The sequence below is a fragment of the Anser brachyrhynchus genome (genome assembly GCF_964034855.1).
Source record: "Anser brachyrhynchus genome assembly, chromosome: 2".
Classification (NCBI taxonomy): Eukaryota; Metazoa; Chordata; class Aves; order Anseriformes; family Anatidae; genus Anser; species Anser brachyrhynchus.
In genome coordinates, this window is record NC_137695.1 from 2,247,838 (window position 1) to 2,265,468 (window position 17,631).

Consider the following 17,631-nt stretch of genomic DNA (forward strand, 5'->3'; position numbering starts at 1 on the left):
CCAGCAAGAGCGTCAAGAATAGGATGTGTTCGTCTCCCTGTGTGACTTCTGTATAGGACTGGCTCTGTAGCAGCAGAATAATTGTAATCAGAAGCAGCAAACCGAAGCCAGTCTGCACTGACAGCATTAAGCACAGAGCTATGGGACCAGAGGTCCTTGCTGCTTTTGCCTGCCAAACCTTCCAGCATTGGTCTTTTTGCTCTAGGGATCTCAAAGCACTTAATGCATCACATTTATCGAGCCAAAGCAATATTTCCAATTCAAAGTAAATTAGCTGAGACAGGGGCAATTAAAAGATGTTCGCAAGATCACGGTGTGGATCAAGAGCTCTGAAGCACTTGCCATCAACTTATGGCCGTTTCTGGAAGGAAAGGAGTTGTGGCCATGGAACAGTACCTTTTTGTGTTGGAGGGGAGAAGAAAAAGCAAGGTTGAAGATCTCTTCCACTTTCCTTGGTTTTACAAAAGCTTTTGATGTGAACCAATACATAAAGCAGGAAATATGTTAAATATTTAAGACAGGAGTGCAAGGGGAAAAGGCAGGAAGCAAGACTGCTGCTGAGTCCTGGCCATTCATGCGGATGCTTTGGTTTAGTCACTGCAGCTCTTCGTCTCTTCATCATGTTTGTAGAGTGAACATTGAGAATGCCAGGGCTGAAACGTGCAGTGAAGTTACTGTAGCGTAGTGGTCAAACTACCACAGCTTAATAAATCATCAGATAGAAGCTCATCTGTGGCAACTGCCTGTGGGCATGCACTGCGACTCTGAGGGCTGAGTCTGCATTGCTACACATCCTGACCGAGCAAGGGGTCTAAACTCTTCAGTGGGTTGTAGGGTGCAATGCTGGCCCACGTGTCATCTCCAAAAGCTAAGAGAAATGTACAGCAAGGAGAGGAAAGACGTATTAATGACAGTCATTCTTAGTAGCTGCAGGAAATTGGAGCTGTTGGTTTGTGCCTAGCAATATATGTCAAGATTTGGAGGTGCTGATTTGTGCATGGGAATAAATGTCAGGATTTGGAGTTACTGATTTGTGCTTGGCAATAAATGTCAAGATAAAAGTGATTGGATCAGGGACAAAAGGAAAAGATGTAAGGAGGCTGAAACACAGCAGAAATGAAACTGTGGGCAGGGCAATTCTTACACAGCCCCAAGGAGAAAAAAATACCCAAAACCTGAAGCTGGCACTTGCAGCTCCTTTGAGGGTGAACTTGTTCCAGTGCAGCCAGAATTGGAAGATGTATGGATGGATGAAGAGGTTATACTTGGTATGAAGGCTAACAGTATTGCTTTGTCTATGCAAGGCAACTGCAATGAATTAAAGACTCCAGAAGACTGGAGGCAGTAAAGAAAACTCCTGCGAGAACTACTAGGCTTTGTCTTTTGATGCAGGAGGGTGTTAGGAAATGCTCAGGTAATAACTGATCAGGGAGAGTCTTTGGGGAGCAAGTTGATGAGAAAATACAAAAGGAAATTATGCAAACACCTCACTACAATGTTGGTACCACATAGGTATCTGGGCACTGTCTATAGGAATATGAAAAAGCTGGGGCTCCAGGAAGAAAAAGAAATGAGCAGAAAGGAGTAAATGAAAGGTTACAAAGCTCCCTGTGCCTCCAAGGATGCTCTGTGCTGAAAGAGTGTATAAAGACGTTACAGCAAAAAGAAACTTCCAGCTTGGTTAAGTAGCCTTAACTTAAACTTACTTAAACTTAAACGTAAAGGAGATGATGGAGACCTCGGTAAATATTCCACATTACTTTGATGGAAGACCTGCGCTATCTGGAGCAGCAGATGAAAAACAGGCAGCATACAGCACAGTGTCTAAAATAAGATTAGACTGATGGTGAATCCAACTCCTAGCCAACACCAATTATGAATATTAACCCAAAGCCAGACCGTTGGTTTGGGTGTCTCTTGCAGGACAGTGGAATAGCTCCTTACCCTCTGACTGTGTTAACTGCATCTCCCACAGCAGCTGGGGCACTCGCATCACTTGTTGATGCCGATAGACATAAATACATGTATATTTGTGTCTTATCCCTCAGGCTAAATCTCGCCCTCTGAAGTGAATGCACCTGCCCTTACTTAAGAGCTTAAAAATGTGCAGTACAAATAGTTATGTCTAAGTTAATTGTTCCAGAATTATCTTATGGATATGAGAAAGCAGCACTCATGTAGAGCCATCCACCTCATTGAGGCAGCCTATTGAGGTCTGATGAGTAAATAAGTATTTCTCTTGAGTGATTAAAAGTGGAGCCTATAGTGATTAGCTCAGATCCAGCTAATTCCCCGATGCCTGACTTAGACCAGGTAAATGCTGCTCTTGTGATCCAGTTCTTTGCTTGATCTCTGGGAGTAGGAGCAGGGAAGAGAACCTGGGATTTGGGGATATCCTAGGGATCAAGTTGGCCCCAGGAGGAGCTGGAACAGGGGCTAGGAGCTGGTTACTGCCCTTCGTGTTGGGTTTGCCATGATGGGACCCTGTAGGGCTGTTTTCAGGGGTGTGTGTGTGTGTAATGCATGAGCTACGGTTGGGACATGTTGATAATACCCTGGCCCCTCTCCTGCTTTTCCACCTGCCGTGGCAGGCTCCCCTACCTCTGAAGGCACAAGATCTGCTTGTAGTGAAAACAACACCATCCCAAACCCTGCTGTCCCTGGGTTTTGTGGGGGCTCCCAGGCTGGGAGCAGGCAGAAGCCATGCCATAAGGAGCTGGATCCAAACTGACGTTGGACTCTCAGGGCTGTAAAACATCTACTAAACCCCCAAACACTAAATCATTTCCAGGCAGGTTGCCTTTTCAGGTCAGAACGGTTTGACACTGTTTCTCCTAGCTAGAAAATATTCACGTTCACTTTTTCTGATTCATTTCAGAGAGAAACTGTCAGCGGTGACTGGGGTGGGGTGTGGGGCAAGCAAAGGTACCAGCCCCAGTGGAAAAGGAGACAGCTTTATTTGCTTCAGTATGCAGCAGATAAAAATGGCAAAAGGTGCTACTTTTCAGTCTTTTTTTTAAATGCCTCCTCTAATTAGGCCTGACTGGTGTTGCTGCTTTGCCTGCAGCATGGCTGGGCTTGGGAAAACTAATAATGTTTAGTCCTAATTGCGTTTGATTGCACATATCTAAAGGGCACAGATGTTTATGAGGGACCGTGCTTCAGACAGATGCACAAGCACACTCCATCCCTTCCCTTTCTGAGTAACAGGAAAGACATGGGCTACCTGAGGATGGGTGTCCTTGCAGGCGAACCCCACCTAGAGATGCCAACAAAATCCTCTTGGTGGTGGGGAGCCTTGGCGTGGTCCAGACACAGCATCCAAAATACAGTAACGATAATCAATCTGTGGCTTCACAGGTCAAGGGACAATATAATACGGTGGTGTATTTAGGGTGAGGAGGGGGAAGACTGACCATAATGATTTAACTTAAGTGTGATGGCTGTTAAATCTGGTATTTACTGTTAGATTACATTGTAGATGTAGCTGTTGCCCTGGTAATGAGGTTTGCTTGCACTGGGGCAGCTCCAGGGCTGGCTGAAGGACCCCTCTCGTGGTCTCAGACCTCCAGCATCCCACGTTCCCCACTGGAACGTTATTTTTTTTTTTTTTTTATATACCTGGACCAGTTCATGGCCCTGTGAACACCAGTTTAAGATTGAACCCTGATACTTCTTTTCATATGAGAGTGGCAGCAGTCACAGGACAACCTCTTTAGCACAGCTGTAGAATTTTGTATGACTGTTAGCACAGACTATGCATTTATTCATGTGTATAATCCCTCCACAAATAACCAGAATGGTCTGAGAGCATGTCTGTTTTTTTCCTTAAGTTCATGTGTTTGGGGGTCTGGGAAGGTCCAGTGACTTTGCACCCTGCATGCCCTCCATCCCTCTCTGAGCTCATCTCTGTTGTCGACGGAGGGAAGACACAAACGCTCAATATGAGTGTTAAGTATGCTTCAGCTTTAATGGATAGCTCAATTGTCTTTTATCGTGTACAGGATAATTAGCTCATACATATTGCAAAAGCCAAGCTCCTTATTGGTAAGCGTCATCTACTGCCCTATCTGTTAGTTTCGCATTCTTCTATCCGCTAGTTCCCATTTCTAATCTAACTATAACTCCCAGGGCAGTATGCCCTCTACTATCATTGTTTCTAATTGCCTGGGATTTCTCACAAGAGTTCCCAGACAAGCCTTGCGTACGTGTCTTTGCTCTTGTTTCTCTAGACCAGCTGGGTGCGGTAATCCGCCATTTCCTTATCTTGCAGCTGCATGATATCAATGTGATTACGCGCAGCGAGCCAGTCCCCAACAATTCCCCCGTTTTTATTTTGAACCAAAAGCTTTCTATAGATTTTTCTATCAATCACCGCACACACTGCAATAAGCAAGGTACAATAAGCAACAGGGTCAAAAATCTCATGCAGAACTACGATTGTAAAGTAGTGTGCCTACTAGAATCTACATCAGTCAACAAGCCACTAAGCGCTAGGAATGTTGCTTCGCAGCGATACTGCTTCTTACTCGCACAGCACAATCACACAATCACACAATCATGCAGAGAGGCCTCTTGCACTTCTCATTCATACCACAAGACAATATCACTTAAAATAATTTGTGTGCAGCTTCAGGAGGTCCTTGTCTGCTCCCGTGGTGAGCGGCTGAGAGTGGAGACCCCTCCGAGGAAAAAATGCTCGGGGTGCACCTAGGGGCGTCCGTTCCACAGTCGATCCCACAGCCGAGCAGAGCGGCTCCTGGCGCAAGGAAGGATGCTATTATAGTTTGTATAATGACAGCAAAGAGATGCATTGCAATAAGGAGCACGTGTGGCATTGACCCCCTTTACACATGCTATTACTGTTGCTAGAAAAACCCTACTAGTTAACTGCTCGAGCCTTTTTATTAGGCAACTAAATACTACTCGCGCCGCTACTATAATTAGGACAATTATTAGCAGTAAGCGTAGCCCTTCTTTTATCAGACCCAATATCCAACCCCCCATGTTCCCAAACCAATTTGCAAACAGTCTATCAAGCCAATTATCTTGGACCACTATCTTCTTGGTGTGGTCTCTCAGCCATTTCAGTTGCTCGTGGATTGACTCGCCATGGTCCGAGAGATTAAAACAGCACATTCCTTCGAGCTCTTCACACCCGTGGCCCTGTGCCAGCAGTAGAAAATCAATCGCCGCTCTGTTCTGTAATACAGCGTGTCGCAGGCTGTCCAGGTCCTGGGCCATTTCTGTGAGTATCTGCGTAGTCACATTTAATGTTTTCACCACTGTACTTCAAATCTACATTTTACAAAGTGACCAGCAAGTGTGCCACATTAACTGACCAACCTCTGAGATTTTACCTTTCATACCAGTGTCTTCTTGGGCTCTTTTAATTAAACACGTTTCTCATTCAAGTGAATTGAAATGCTTCAGTTGGTTTTATTCTCAGGAGCCTCATAAAAAACAAAGATATTGCACCCTCTTTGTTCAGTTATTCAATGTTTGTCTCTTTCACAGCAAATAATTACTTCATTGAAGTTAAAACTTCCAAACATAACTTACTAATAGTCTCCAATTTCAGCTCAGATCACTCGTTGAAAATACTCTGCTAAATACAGATAACTTACAATAACTTTAACAGTTAATTGTCCATAACAAACACCATGGTTTTTCTCCAGACCAATGCTCAAATTTTAAGACCACCCTTTAATATTTCTTTGTACAGGTGAAAAACAGTCTTCAATTTTCTAGTCTTGTTTTAAATATAAAAGTTGGAAGGGACATTCAAGTTTCAAGTCTCCACCCTTTTTTTTTTTTTTTTTTTTTTTTTTTTTTTTTTCTCAACTGTCCAGTGCAGGAAAAAATTCTCACAAAATTTCACAGACCTAAAATGTGCAAGCTAGTTTCTCTCCCCTCCTTTTTTTTTTTTTTTTCAAATGTCACATTTGCTTGTTTTACAGCCCAACAAGCTAGTTTCCCAAGACTAGCCATAGCATGAGCCACAGCCACTCCAGGCACAAGTGCCGCCGAAAAGAACCTTTCAGCAGGACCCCAGAGTTCGACCTGGTCATCGCAGTCACTCCCCAAGGTTTTTAGACTGCGTCTCGTCCGGCGTTTCCATTGTCGAGTAATGTTTCGCAGCTCTTGACTATGTAGATCAGGGGCAAACAAAGTCAAGCGTCCCAAATAGCATGGCCCACCGTGTGCATTTGCTGGAATCCCCTGCCAGGCTCGATCTCCACAGATCAGGAATATACCAGGTGGTAAGGCCTTAGCAGTTTGCCTTGGCCATGTGCTTGACTCGTTCCCGTATGCCCCCATGGTGGTGTTGGTGGTGTCGTTGTACCTGCAATAGCTGCTATTAGCTTCGAACCCCCTTGTGTGAGAGGTCACATTCTGTCTCAATCCCATTGTCAACATCGCCATTCCTCCCGTCGATCCAAACGCTCTCGATCCTCGTGGTTGATTATGTAGTGGGGGAACATTTTCAGTCAAGTGTGGCAAAGGCACCAATTGAGCCAATCGAGTTCCCTTCGGTATATGTAGCGGAGGGAACATGGCTGATACCATAATTTGTATCTCCCCAGTAAAGTCCTTATCAATAAGTCCTGTTAACACTAAAGCCCCATTTAATGTCGCCGATGACCTTCCAATCAGAAGTGCTCCAACAGGCTCATTATTAATTTTTACAGGTCCCATAACGCCTGTTTTCACCCCAACAGGCTTATTGTCCATCAAAGTCACATTTACTGCGGTTGCCAAGTCCAATCCCCAGGCTCCCTCTGGTGGCTGGTTGGAGGTGAAAGGATTCGTCTCGGTTGGAGTCTCCGCAGCTGCCGCCGCTGTTGAGGGAAAAGCCGCTTTTTGTGTCATCGCGGGGCGGCGGTTCCCGCTGGTCTTCCCGTTTCCCTGGGTCTTCCGCCGGCAAGCGGTTTCATTATGCGTATTAGATCGGCAAGAGGGACACCACACACTAGCCGTCCCACATTGCCTCTTCATATGACCCGCGATGCCACACCGATAGCAGCGTAGTGCAGGTCTTCTCGACGAGTGAGGTCCTTTTCCACTTTGCAGGGGGGCAAGGGCGGCGAATACCTGCGACTGACTAGCCTGCAGTCCCTGAGTAATACTTTCCCCTACCCCCAAAAGCTCATGCAGCGTGACCCCGTATAATGGATCTCCGGGCTGACGTTGCACCGCAACTTCCTCCTGACAAGCTGATTGCCAATGGGCATTAAACAGCAGGATCTGATGCTGCGTCAGTATTAGTTTCATGATATTACGAATGTCGCCGGGGAGCAACACGTTAGTGGACCACAGATAGTCTAACATCTGTTTCGTTGGCTCCCCACGTATTCCTGACTCATTTACCGTGGCACGCAATTGGGTCAGTATTTTCCAGTCCAGATTTGTCATAGTAACAGTTATCTGGCCCTGGGCGTCTGGTGGAGAATACACCACGGGGAAGGCGCCTACAAGCTCTGTCGCTGCCCCCACATCACCTTCACGTAACGCCTCCCCTGCTATTTTCGCCCAGAGTCCTGCTCTCTCCGACCCCCCTGATTCAAGTCGCATATCTTTCAAAAATGGATTCTTATGTCTCCCCTCGCCTGCCGCCTCTCCCTCGGGAGTTTCCAGGGGTAGAGGAGGCGCACTGGGTTGTGCTCCCTCCTCCCCTCCCCCGGGGGCCGGGGGTAGAGGAGGCACACTGGGTTGTGCTCCCTCCTCCCCTCCCCCGGGGGCCTTCATAGTGAATTGCCGGACTGATGGAGGGAGGGGGTACGGATTGGTCTCTTCATCTGCCCTCATCGTTTTGCGCAGCCGTTGTGTCGCAGCGGCTGCCACTTTCTGCTCTACCCGATATATCGTTAAAGCGTTCGTGACGGCCCGCCAAGGCTTTGCCAATTTCTTAGCCGTCTTATTCTCACTAATCAGTTCCTCAAACAATATATCACCAAACTTACGCCACTCATCCTCCTCAAACAATGTGTCAGGGTTAACAAAGCAGCCCTTCGCCACCCCATAGGCCACTAACCCCTGTAATTCTTTATGACAATCTATATCTGGCGTCTTACGCTTTTCTAAAAAGCACTTAAGTAAATTAATTGCCGCCTGTTTCTCCATGCTTACTCACGGTGCCGTTGCCCCCGTGCAAAGCGTGTCTTACGCTTTTCTAAAAAGCACTTAAGTAAATTAATTGCCGCTTGTTTCCCCATGCTTACTCACGGTGCCGTTGCCCCCGTAGAAAGCTTCCATTCGCGGCGTTCCGGCGGGACCCGCTATGGGTTCGTCCCGGGCGCTCTTCCCAAGTCGCCTTCTGCTCGCCCCAATCTTATGTTCCGCGGATTCCAGGTTACGTAGTCAGAACCGGCTTTCCCCTTGTACTCCGTCGCCTAATACCAGCTTACTCGTTCAGGGTTCTCGTCCAGCAAGGCCTGTTCGGGCGCCATTTGTTGTCGACGGAGGGAAGACACAAACGCTCAATATGAGTGTTAAGTATGCTTCAGCTTTAATGGATAGCTCAATTGTCTTTTATCGTGTACAGGATAATTAGCTCATACATATTGCAAAAGCCAAGCTCCTTATTGGTAAGCGTCATCTACTGCCCTATCTGTTAGTTTCGCATTCTTCTATCCGCTAGTTCCCATTTCTAATCTAACTATAACTCCCAGGGCAGTATGCCCTCTACTATCATTGTTTCTAATTGCCTGGGATTTCTCACAAGAGTTCCCAGACAAGCCTTGCGTACGTGTCTTTGCTCTTGTTTCTCTAGACCAGCTGGGTGCGGTAATCCGCCATTTCCTTATCTTGCAGCTGCATGATATCAATGTGATTACGCGCAGCGAGCCAGTCCCCAACACATCTCCTCCAATGGATCATGATAAGGAACTTTCCAGAAAACAGCTTTGTAATTTTCTATAATATTTTGAATCCAGCTGGCCCGAAATGCTTGTATCTTCCTTAAAGATGCCCTTCTTAAAGCTAAGGCTTCTCTCTTAAATCATCGTGTGTTGCTTGTGCATGTTTTTCTGCGCTATTATTTTCCTATTTGTTCTTTTTATTGTCAGCTATTGGGTTAAATCTATGCATTCACATGGGAAATCAACCGCAGGAGTCCACCTGGTAATTTCACCTACCTTCTTTTGAACTATAATCACCCACAGGTATTTTTAGACTATTGCATACAGAGTCACATCCATCACATTCACTTGTAGGCTACAAATGAGGTTTACCGTCCCTCGAGCCCAACAACATACCACTAAGTATAATATAAACTGAAACTATTCATAACTAGTAGAAAAAGTAGTTTATTTTTTTTCCTTGCTATCTAATCTGTATCGCAGTTTTTGTATGGAGTCTAAGCTGGAAAGTGGGGGGATCAGAAACATCTTTATTTTTCTTGTTATATTGGTAGAAAAAAGGGGGTGACAACTTCTAGTCCGATGAAACTTCTGAAGAATTTTTTACATAACTGCCTAGGATCTAGTTTTACCTTCTAAGTACGGAGCTCCAAACACCAATCGAGAGACTAAGAACTTGCTAAAGATATGGCAGATGCAGAATTTGACTCAATAAGGGAATAATTGACTGAACCATGTGCTGGACACCAAACACCTGCTACTTATTCCCACCTCACGGTCCAAATTCATACCTATTCCAAGCCTCTTAGAGGTGAGCTGATGCAGAGGAAAAAAACCAACAAAGTCATGTTCAGAGGCTCTTAACGCCTCCTCTCTCCCAAGTGGAAAATGCACACAGGTCTGCGCATTTGAAAATGCTTGGACGTCACTAAACAAGATCATGGTCTTGGTTCCTCGGTCCTCCTTGTTGTGGGGTGTTTTTGAGCTCACGCAATGCCCTGATGTCCAGTCCCTTTGACCCTCCCTCTGTTTGCTCTGATGCGCTGGCTTAGCATAAATTGAATTATTTGGGATAACTGCATTGTATAATTATTTGAGGGAAAAAAAAAGTCCTTGCAGAGCTTTGGAGCAGCCTGTAATTCATCTGCCTTAAGACATACAGAAACTGGCTGTTCATCTAATCTCATTTTTTGGATACCTGGTAATTAACCTGTTTTGCAGCTCGAGTTTCCAGACAAGATTTACTCCCTCCAGCACACTATAAGAAGTGGCCATGTTTTTCAGAGAGGCTGGTATAAGTAAAACAGACATGAAAAATCACACCTGTTTTATAACGATTTTCCTAGTTTTGACATTTATCTTTGTTCTGCTTTGGCGTGAGGACAAATTCTGGAAAATGTGTGTCTTTGAAACATCTATCTTCAAACTGAGGGTGTCAGAATGCTTACTCACGTGGCTGTCTCGGTGTTTGGAAATGGCAAGATTTTTTTTTTCTTTTTTAAGTCTTCCTGGTGAGGTGGAAGCTGAGTCTGCACACCAACCTGGCTTCAGTGAAGCATGCCTTGTTAAATGTGCTCTGTAAGAGAAAGTTCTGCCTGGCCAGTCACCTTGAGAGCTGCTGTAGGCTGAGCAGCTCAGGAAAATGTCTACATCAGGGTGTATGTGCATTTGCAAAGCTTATAGGCTCCTGTTTGGCTTGCTGGGGATGTTATACCATATATAAGGTCAGATGGGTTGATAGACCCATCAGTACTAAAATACTGTATTAAGTAAATTTAAGTTGAGACATCTGGAAAGATGAGGCAGGACCTCGGCTGTAGGGTGGGGATACAGACTCAGCATGGCTCTTGTTGCCTCTGTGTTGGAGACAAACTGTTAAAATCTGCAGACCAAGGGCTATGGAGATCAGACCTGGCTTGAGGTGAGGCCAGGTGAGGGGCAGGGCAGCCAGGGATGCTAACTCTTCAACTGCTGAAACAAGGTGTTCTTCTGCTAGCCTGTTACAGCCCTTAACACAGACACATCAGCACAGCTTCAAGTTTTAGTTGAAACAATCAGAAACGTGAGCAAAGCGAGCCCTGCTGGATGAACACGCTGCTCATCAGCACCGTAGCACTGAGCTTCTGACCCCAGACCAATGCAGTGGCTGCTTCCAGTGTGGCTCAGGCTTCCTTAGTTTGGAAAACTACTGAAAAAGTTGAAAATGGTTGGGCTGCTCAATTTTTGGCAGTTGTAATTTCAGGGGGCCGCCTTCTGGACAAGACTTGCTTCTGAAAATGTCAGCAGTGAAGTTGTAACTGCCGCCAGGGCAGCAGTGGGTGGAGAGCATCACCTCCAAAGGGAGTGTTTTGGCTGAGCTAGAGGAAACGAGGGAAGACAGAGGAAGAAAAATGCAGCCCAGCCACTTACTGTGGACAGGTACATCCATGGACAGGATCACCTGGGTCAAGTCTGGTCCTCCTCTGTCCCTGAGCCCCTGATGTGGGGCACTTGTTGGACAGGGAGTATTGTGCTAGAAGATGCTGTGCTGGGACTTTCTGTGCTATCTCAACTCCTCTTTGGGGATAAAAGGAATAGTTAAGTGCCAGCTGTGATCATCATCAGCTGTTGGCATTTTAAAAGCACTTTCTTTATAGGCTGGGCCTGCAGAAAGCAACAAATATCACCCGAAGGAGCCTCTAACTCCTTGGAGCCACCTTAAATTCCCTGCTTTCTGCCCCACCTGCCCTCCCTGGGTAACCTGCATAGAAAAAACAGGATTTCTGGACACCCATAAACCCCCTGATCCATAAAGCACGTTGCTTCTTACCTCGATTAACTGTGCCATGGCAGTTCTGGAGCACGACAAGAAGAGGGAAGAAGGCTTCATCCAGAAGAAAGGATGCTGTAAGGGTGGATCCCACGCCATCTTCCTTCCCTGGTGCTGTTGTAGCCCAAAGCAGGAGAGGTGATGAATAACCGAGCCGGCTCTCAGCGGCGTTCAGCATTTACCAGAAGCTGTCACGTGCTGTCCTGGCCCTTCTTTGCTGCTTTCCTTCCCAGCCCAGCAGCCACAGAGACAGGAGTCATTAATTAATTAATTAGGCTGGTGTCGCTTACAGGGTGCTCTGCTGCTTCTCCGCCGGGGCTTTGTGCAGGGGGGATGCAGGGAGCAAAGCAGTGCTCAGAGCTGCTCCAATGAGAGGGAAGCGATTCACTTGTTAGGACCCTGGCTTTTTTTTCTCTCTTTTTTTTTTTTTTTTTTTTACAGCTGCCTGACTGATTCCAGCTCTCCTGCTCTTGTTTTCCTTCCCTGCCTGTTGAGAGCAGTCTCTTCCCCTAATGAAAAAGGGCTGTAAGCCAAGCTGATGCATCAACAGCACCGCAGCTGCCCTGTGCTAGCAGAGCCCCGTGTTACTGGAGATGAGCACTTAGTGTCTCGGGATTTAAGAGCATCGTTCATCCCTGAAGGATCTCGGGGATGCGTTGCTGCAGTTTGCAACTTCGCCTAGCCTTCAGGTCTTGAGGGGGAGTGGAAGGCAACTGGGAAGAGCAGCAGAGCCAAACCTTGGGACACAGACTGAAAAAGAGGATGAGGAGGAGAGTGAACAAAATGGGTTAAAACACCTGCTTTGCCAGATTAAAAATATCTTACAGATCAAGCCCTGATGAATGCACTGAGCACATGCTGATGAACTCTTCAGCTTTCTTGTTTCAGAGGAAACACTGAGTGTTGGGACTAGGAAGCTTTTTCTTTTCACAGTACTAGGAGAGTTGTTTTCAAAGGTCCAGTTTTGAGCCCAGTTACCAGAGAGCCAACAGGAACCACAAAATTGTTTAAAAATCTCTCTCCATTCTCCATTGCTATAGGAAACATAAAGTTTTGATGTCTTATTACTAAGAACTCTAAAGAAATAAAGATCTGGGCTTGTTTGCTTTTGAAATGTCATGATCCAGCCACAGGAGGCCTTGTATCCATCCTGTCTTGTTGTATTTTGAGATGACTGAGTTAAGTGTATTCTCCCGTACTCAAAGTATTCATGTTATTTGTCATATTCTGTGCTGGGAGAAGCCTGGGATTTTAGGTAAGAAAGCAAGGAACGAGATCTGTGAGGATCTAGTCACTTCTGCTACTCCCCTCTAGCACTTTCAGAGAACTAAGTGCAGTTTCAGGAGAAATAGCTACGTAGCAAATTAATATTTTATAAGCTCAAATAGGCAGACCAGCTTTAAGGCCTGCCTACTGATTAGGTTGTGAAGATTGGAGGAATATGGAATGGTGACAATGCATCCACTGCGCTGGAGGAAAAGCAGTATTAGGCTCTCTGCTGCCTTCGTGCAGGTTCACACGGTGACTGCTTCTGCTGGCTTCTGGCTCATGAGATGATGGGATATTGCATGCTTGGAAAATCGGTGTAAGGATAGGGTCCGGTGGAAAGGTGAAGCAGGATGCTGTCCGGTGAGGTCTGGTCAGCAGACAACAGATGGTGGCAGCATCGAGGCGGAAAATTGCGCATCTGTCTTAGAAATTGTACAGCTTGGTCCTCCCTCACCCTGTGAAAATCCTGCCTGGGGCTCTGGGATCCCCAGCAGTGGTTCCTGAGCTGGTTTTAACGTTTTTCAGCTTGATTTCATAAGGAAATGGGGTTTCTGGGCAAGATAGATTCTCTTGCCTCTCTCTCCCTTCCTCTGCCCTGCTTTCCCTCCTCTGGACTTTTGCAGCTTGTTGCTGCTGTTTTAATTCAGCTGAAACTGGCCAAGGGATAAAGGTCAGGGAGTTGCTGAATTTTGGTGCATTGCATTTTAAAAGTGTGATATTGGGTAAAAAGCTATGTTTTGTTATTATTTGTTATTATTAACCATGGGGTTATTGTCCCCATGGAAGAAAGGCATGAGAGCAGAGCTGGTACCTCCATCCGAACCCCAGGGACCTTTGGTTTGTACCCACATCTTGCCATGCAACCAGGGGGCACAAATCCATGGCACACCATGCTGCCAGCTCTGCTGCATGTGGGACTGCTTCCCTTTAGAAAAAAATGGTCTAAAAAGAATGAAGAGGAGTCTGGGAATGCAGCTGCTGGGCCCTGGGTCAAACACAGTACGATCCTCTGAAGCCTCTGGGGTGCTGTTTCCAGGCTGTAGTTTATTATCAGTGCCTTGTCCATGGGCTGGGAGTTGAACACTGCACCTACCCTTTTATTCGTAGGCTGTCAAGAGGTGTAGGGCTTTTTTTATCATTTTATTTATTTATTTTTTTTATAATGCACCAAGAGCTATGTGAAAATAGAACAAAAAAATCATGTTTTTCCAGACTTCATATTTCTTATTCTATATATGGATCACTGAACTTGAATGCCTCCTTTAGTTTTCAGGGAGGAAAAAAAAAAAAAGGGCAGATTTTTGCAGACTCCAGACCTGTCAGCACTTCATAACTTTGTTTCGGCTTTTTTCCTTGGGATGATTTGAAAATACCTTGAACAGGTCAGAGCAGAATCTCCCGCTGGGGTTTTAAATGATAACGTTTCATATTGATCTTCTATCTCTTTGAGCTGGTTTTTTAATTTTATTTTTATTTTCATTCATGATAGGGAAGGCAAGGAAACTCCGATGCAAGCATTTACTTTCAGTTCGGTGACCTAACCCCTCAAGGATGTTTTGTAGAGAGAAAAAGTGTTGCAAAACTTCTGAATTTAGCAACAGTGAGGAAGTGGGCTTTGCAAAGATGGCAAATAGCTGTCATTTCCCATGTACATCTTTACCAGCAGTGACCCTTCACTGGATAAGGTTAATCATAGCCCAGATTGCACGCGCTCTTACGTGCTCACCGATTACTGGATGACCACCAATCTCCTCGCAAAACCTCAGGTGCTGTTAAACTCATCAGCCTCCTATTTATAGCCTGTCTTCTGTATCCTCCTGGGAAATAAATGAGAGGTGGATCTTGTTAGACATGCCAGCTTGCGAGCTGCTGGGATGGTGGTAGTGTTGCACAAAGGTGTTTTGGAGAATATATCAGCCCTGAACTGTACGAGTTTGCTCAGTGTTTGCAGCCAAAACCCCAAGGGCCAAAGCACTGAAAGGAGATGGAGATGTGGCTCCTGCCTGCCTCATCTTCTCCTTCATCCCCTGGGGCTATCCCATGGGCTGCCTGCATTTGGGCTGATGGACAAGTGGATGAAGAGCCACGGGAGACTTGGGGTCTGGAAATGTCCCAAGCCTGTCAACAGGGAGCAGGGCAGTAAATCTCCTTCCTTCTCTCTGGCTTTATCAGCATAGATCTTGGCCACGTACCTGGGATTTCTTAAAAGAGCTTTCTAACATGAGCATCCCTTGTGAGGAGGTCCGGCTGAGTGCTCACGCTCACGTACACGCCGTGATGTTGTTCACAGGCACTGCTGGTGGAAACCCGAGGGACTGGCCAGTGGGAAACTTGTGTGCGTGCACACAGAATATCCTTGAATAAGTGGGAAGAAGGGATTTTGGGGGAAGGTGGAGGGTCTCCTTTCCTGTCCAACCACCCCCAGAGCCCCTGTGCCCCCAAGCATTCACTCCCAGGCTTTCTCTGCTCTCCTTGCGGCGAGGCTTCATGTTCTCCCTGCTGTGTCTAGAGACCTCCAGGGAGACCAGACCAAGCTCCCAGCTCCCCATTGCTCTCCAACCCAACCCTGAACAAAGAAGAGGCAGCCCTGGGGCAGGGGAGGAATAGATCTTCTTAAATACTTTTTGCTGCCGCTTAATCCCCAGAGCACAGGAAGATATTTTCGTCCTTGCAGCCTCCCTTTAGGTATATGAGGATCATCCTGTGTCCCTGCAGGCTGCAGCTAGGGAACCTCTCTCGTAGGAGAAATGAGGAGGCTGCATTCATTTTCACCCAGCTCTGCCATAACTTGCCTGCCCTGCGTACGACAGAAACGTGACAAACTTCCCCATGGAGCTGAAGGCAAACAGAGAAGCAGCCCCAGCGCCTGCCAACGGGGAGCAGCAATCGCGTCGCCCGCCCCTGGCTGCCGTTTCCCTTTAAATGCCCTAAAAGCCATCCCAGTGTTGAGTTGCTTGCTGAAATGTTAATGTGGAGGCTTGCCAAGGACTGGCAGCCCGCCAGGGGTTTCCATGTCTACCAAGAATGTTTTGCGGTGCACCTTGGGAGAGGAACATTACTTCCTTGATTTTTTTTTTTTCCTTTCCTCTTAAAATGAGTAAATAAAGCAGCTGAAAAGTTAGAGCGGGCAGTTTTCATCACCCGGCTCAGCTTTCCACCCACATGGCTGCGTGTCCCGGCTGACGGCTCAACCCATGGTAAGCCAGGGGGGCTTTTTGCTCAGGTGACGCTTGGAGGTGGGAGATGCTACCGAGGTGGTCTTGTGGGATGCTGTGGTCCTGTTGCTAAATATTTGGCTCCGTGCTGTGACAAAGTTCAGGCGGTTACAGCTTTGGAAGCAGGGTGATGTTCAGTGTCTCTCTCCGGAGTTTGGTGTTAGGGTATTTCATAGGGTTGGGAGAGGATGTATCCACGTTTAAGACACAGGACAGTTTAAAGAGGCTGAATTCAGAAAATCCTGCCATCTCTGCCTCTGTAAAACAGGAACGTTACCAATTTTGTTGCCGCACAGAGACAAATATTCACAAAGTCACCCGGGCATGTACGGCAGGATCAGGGCTTAGTGGTGCGATTCGCTGCGGTGCTGTTGGACAAGGTGCCTTTGTTTCCTCAGCACCGTGTCTCTGGGCTGTTGGACCTGTGTAGATGACGTGCCATGAAGTTGTAGGTGGTTTCCAGCTCGGTGGGACAGGACTGTGCTATCCCCATTGAGGCACTGAAGGGAGAAGTCAAATGTGGCCATCTTGGTGGTATGGGAAGGTTGCTCCAAGGTAAGGAGAGGGCCACAGAAGAAAGGTCACCTGCTCCTGGTCAGCTCTACCTCTTTGGGTGGTTTTGTACTGATTCGTTGCTTTTACTGCTAAGGTGGATTGCTGATGGGTCTGGTTTGTGCTGCTATCCCACGAAGGTTTGGGGAACCAGGAGGGATAGTACTGGGGGAATGACTGGGCCAAATCTTGCTTTGCTCTCCTGATTTGCTCTTGTGCTGGCTACCCCTTGTCATCTGCTCCCACGCTGCCTGTGTCTGCGGGCAGGGAAAGCCCTTCCCAGCCCTCCCAAAGGAGAGGGCGGCTTTGTCAGGTGATACAGATAATCACCAAAGATCACTAAGATACAGATATCACCAGCAGGGTGATAAGCGTGCGTCTTGGCCACAGGTCAGAAACATCTCGTTCATTGGGAAAGAAAATGTAATTGATTTCGGCTCTACACCCTCCTTCAGTGAGGCTCTTGTGTACCCACGTACCCTTGATCCTCTTTCGTGCCCCACGTGCCAGCCGCCTCTGGCTATTGGGTTCCTCTGATCCACCGACGGGCTGCATATGACAGAGCTTGCCCAGGAGTGGGAGGAAGGTCCCAGCATTGCAGCTGGGCTTGTGACACCGAGCTGAGAGCGTTTGGAAGGGCCCTGGTAAAAGTCACCGTCCTCCTCTACGGTCAAGCACTGGAGACCCCGGTGCCATTCCCCAGCAGGGCAGTTCTGCAGCCCCGAGGGGCTCATGAAATGTGCTTGCTTACCTCACTGGTGTCACCTCTCTGCTCCAACCCAGTCAAATTCCACCTTGTTTTAAAAGCCTGAAGTGCTATAATCATTCTGCTACAATGAAAAAGCATTGCAATCCTTTTTTAGTGTTGTACAGTTTTCTGGAAGCTCATCCATCCAGCTACTGAAAGGCTCCCACTTTCAACCAC

General features: G+C 46.8%; 2 protein-coding genes across 6 annotated transcripts in view; one reads left to right on the forward strand and one right to left on the reverse strand.

Annotated features, from left to right (window-relative positions):
• TMIE (transmembrane inner ear) overlaps positions 1-15,206 on the reverse strand; it is a 41,449-nt gene extending 26,243 nt beyond the window's left edge. For 2 of the 3 annotated variants that reach the window (XM_080583420.1, XM_080583418.1), the window contains exon 1: positions 11,671-15,206. In XM_080583420.1, coding sequence (XP_080439546.1) covers positions 11,671-11,848 — 178 coding nt within the window. In that variant the 5' untranslated portion in view covers positions 11,849-15,206. The remainder of the gene's footprint in view (positions 1-11,670) is intronic. The other variant, XM_080583419.1, reaches the window with a different exon arrangement.
• Positions 1-17,631, forward strand: part of ALS2CL (ALS2 C-terminal like) — a 66,681-nt gene that overhangs the window by 6,661 nt on the left and 42,389 nt on the right. Inside the window, exon 1 of one of the 3 annotated variants that reach the window (XM_080583389.1) lies at positions 15,835-16,136. The exons of the other annotated variants lie outside the window; for them this stretch is intronic. Within the exon in view, the coding sequence (XP_080439515.1) occupies positions 16,134-16,136 (3 nt within the window). The 5' untranslated portion in view covers positions 15,835-16,133. Of the gene's footprint in view, positions 1-15,834; positions 16,137-17,631 lie in introns of those variants that run through there. 3 annotated transcript variants of the gene reach the window in all.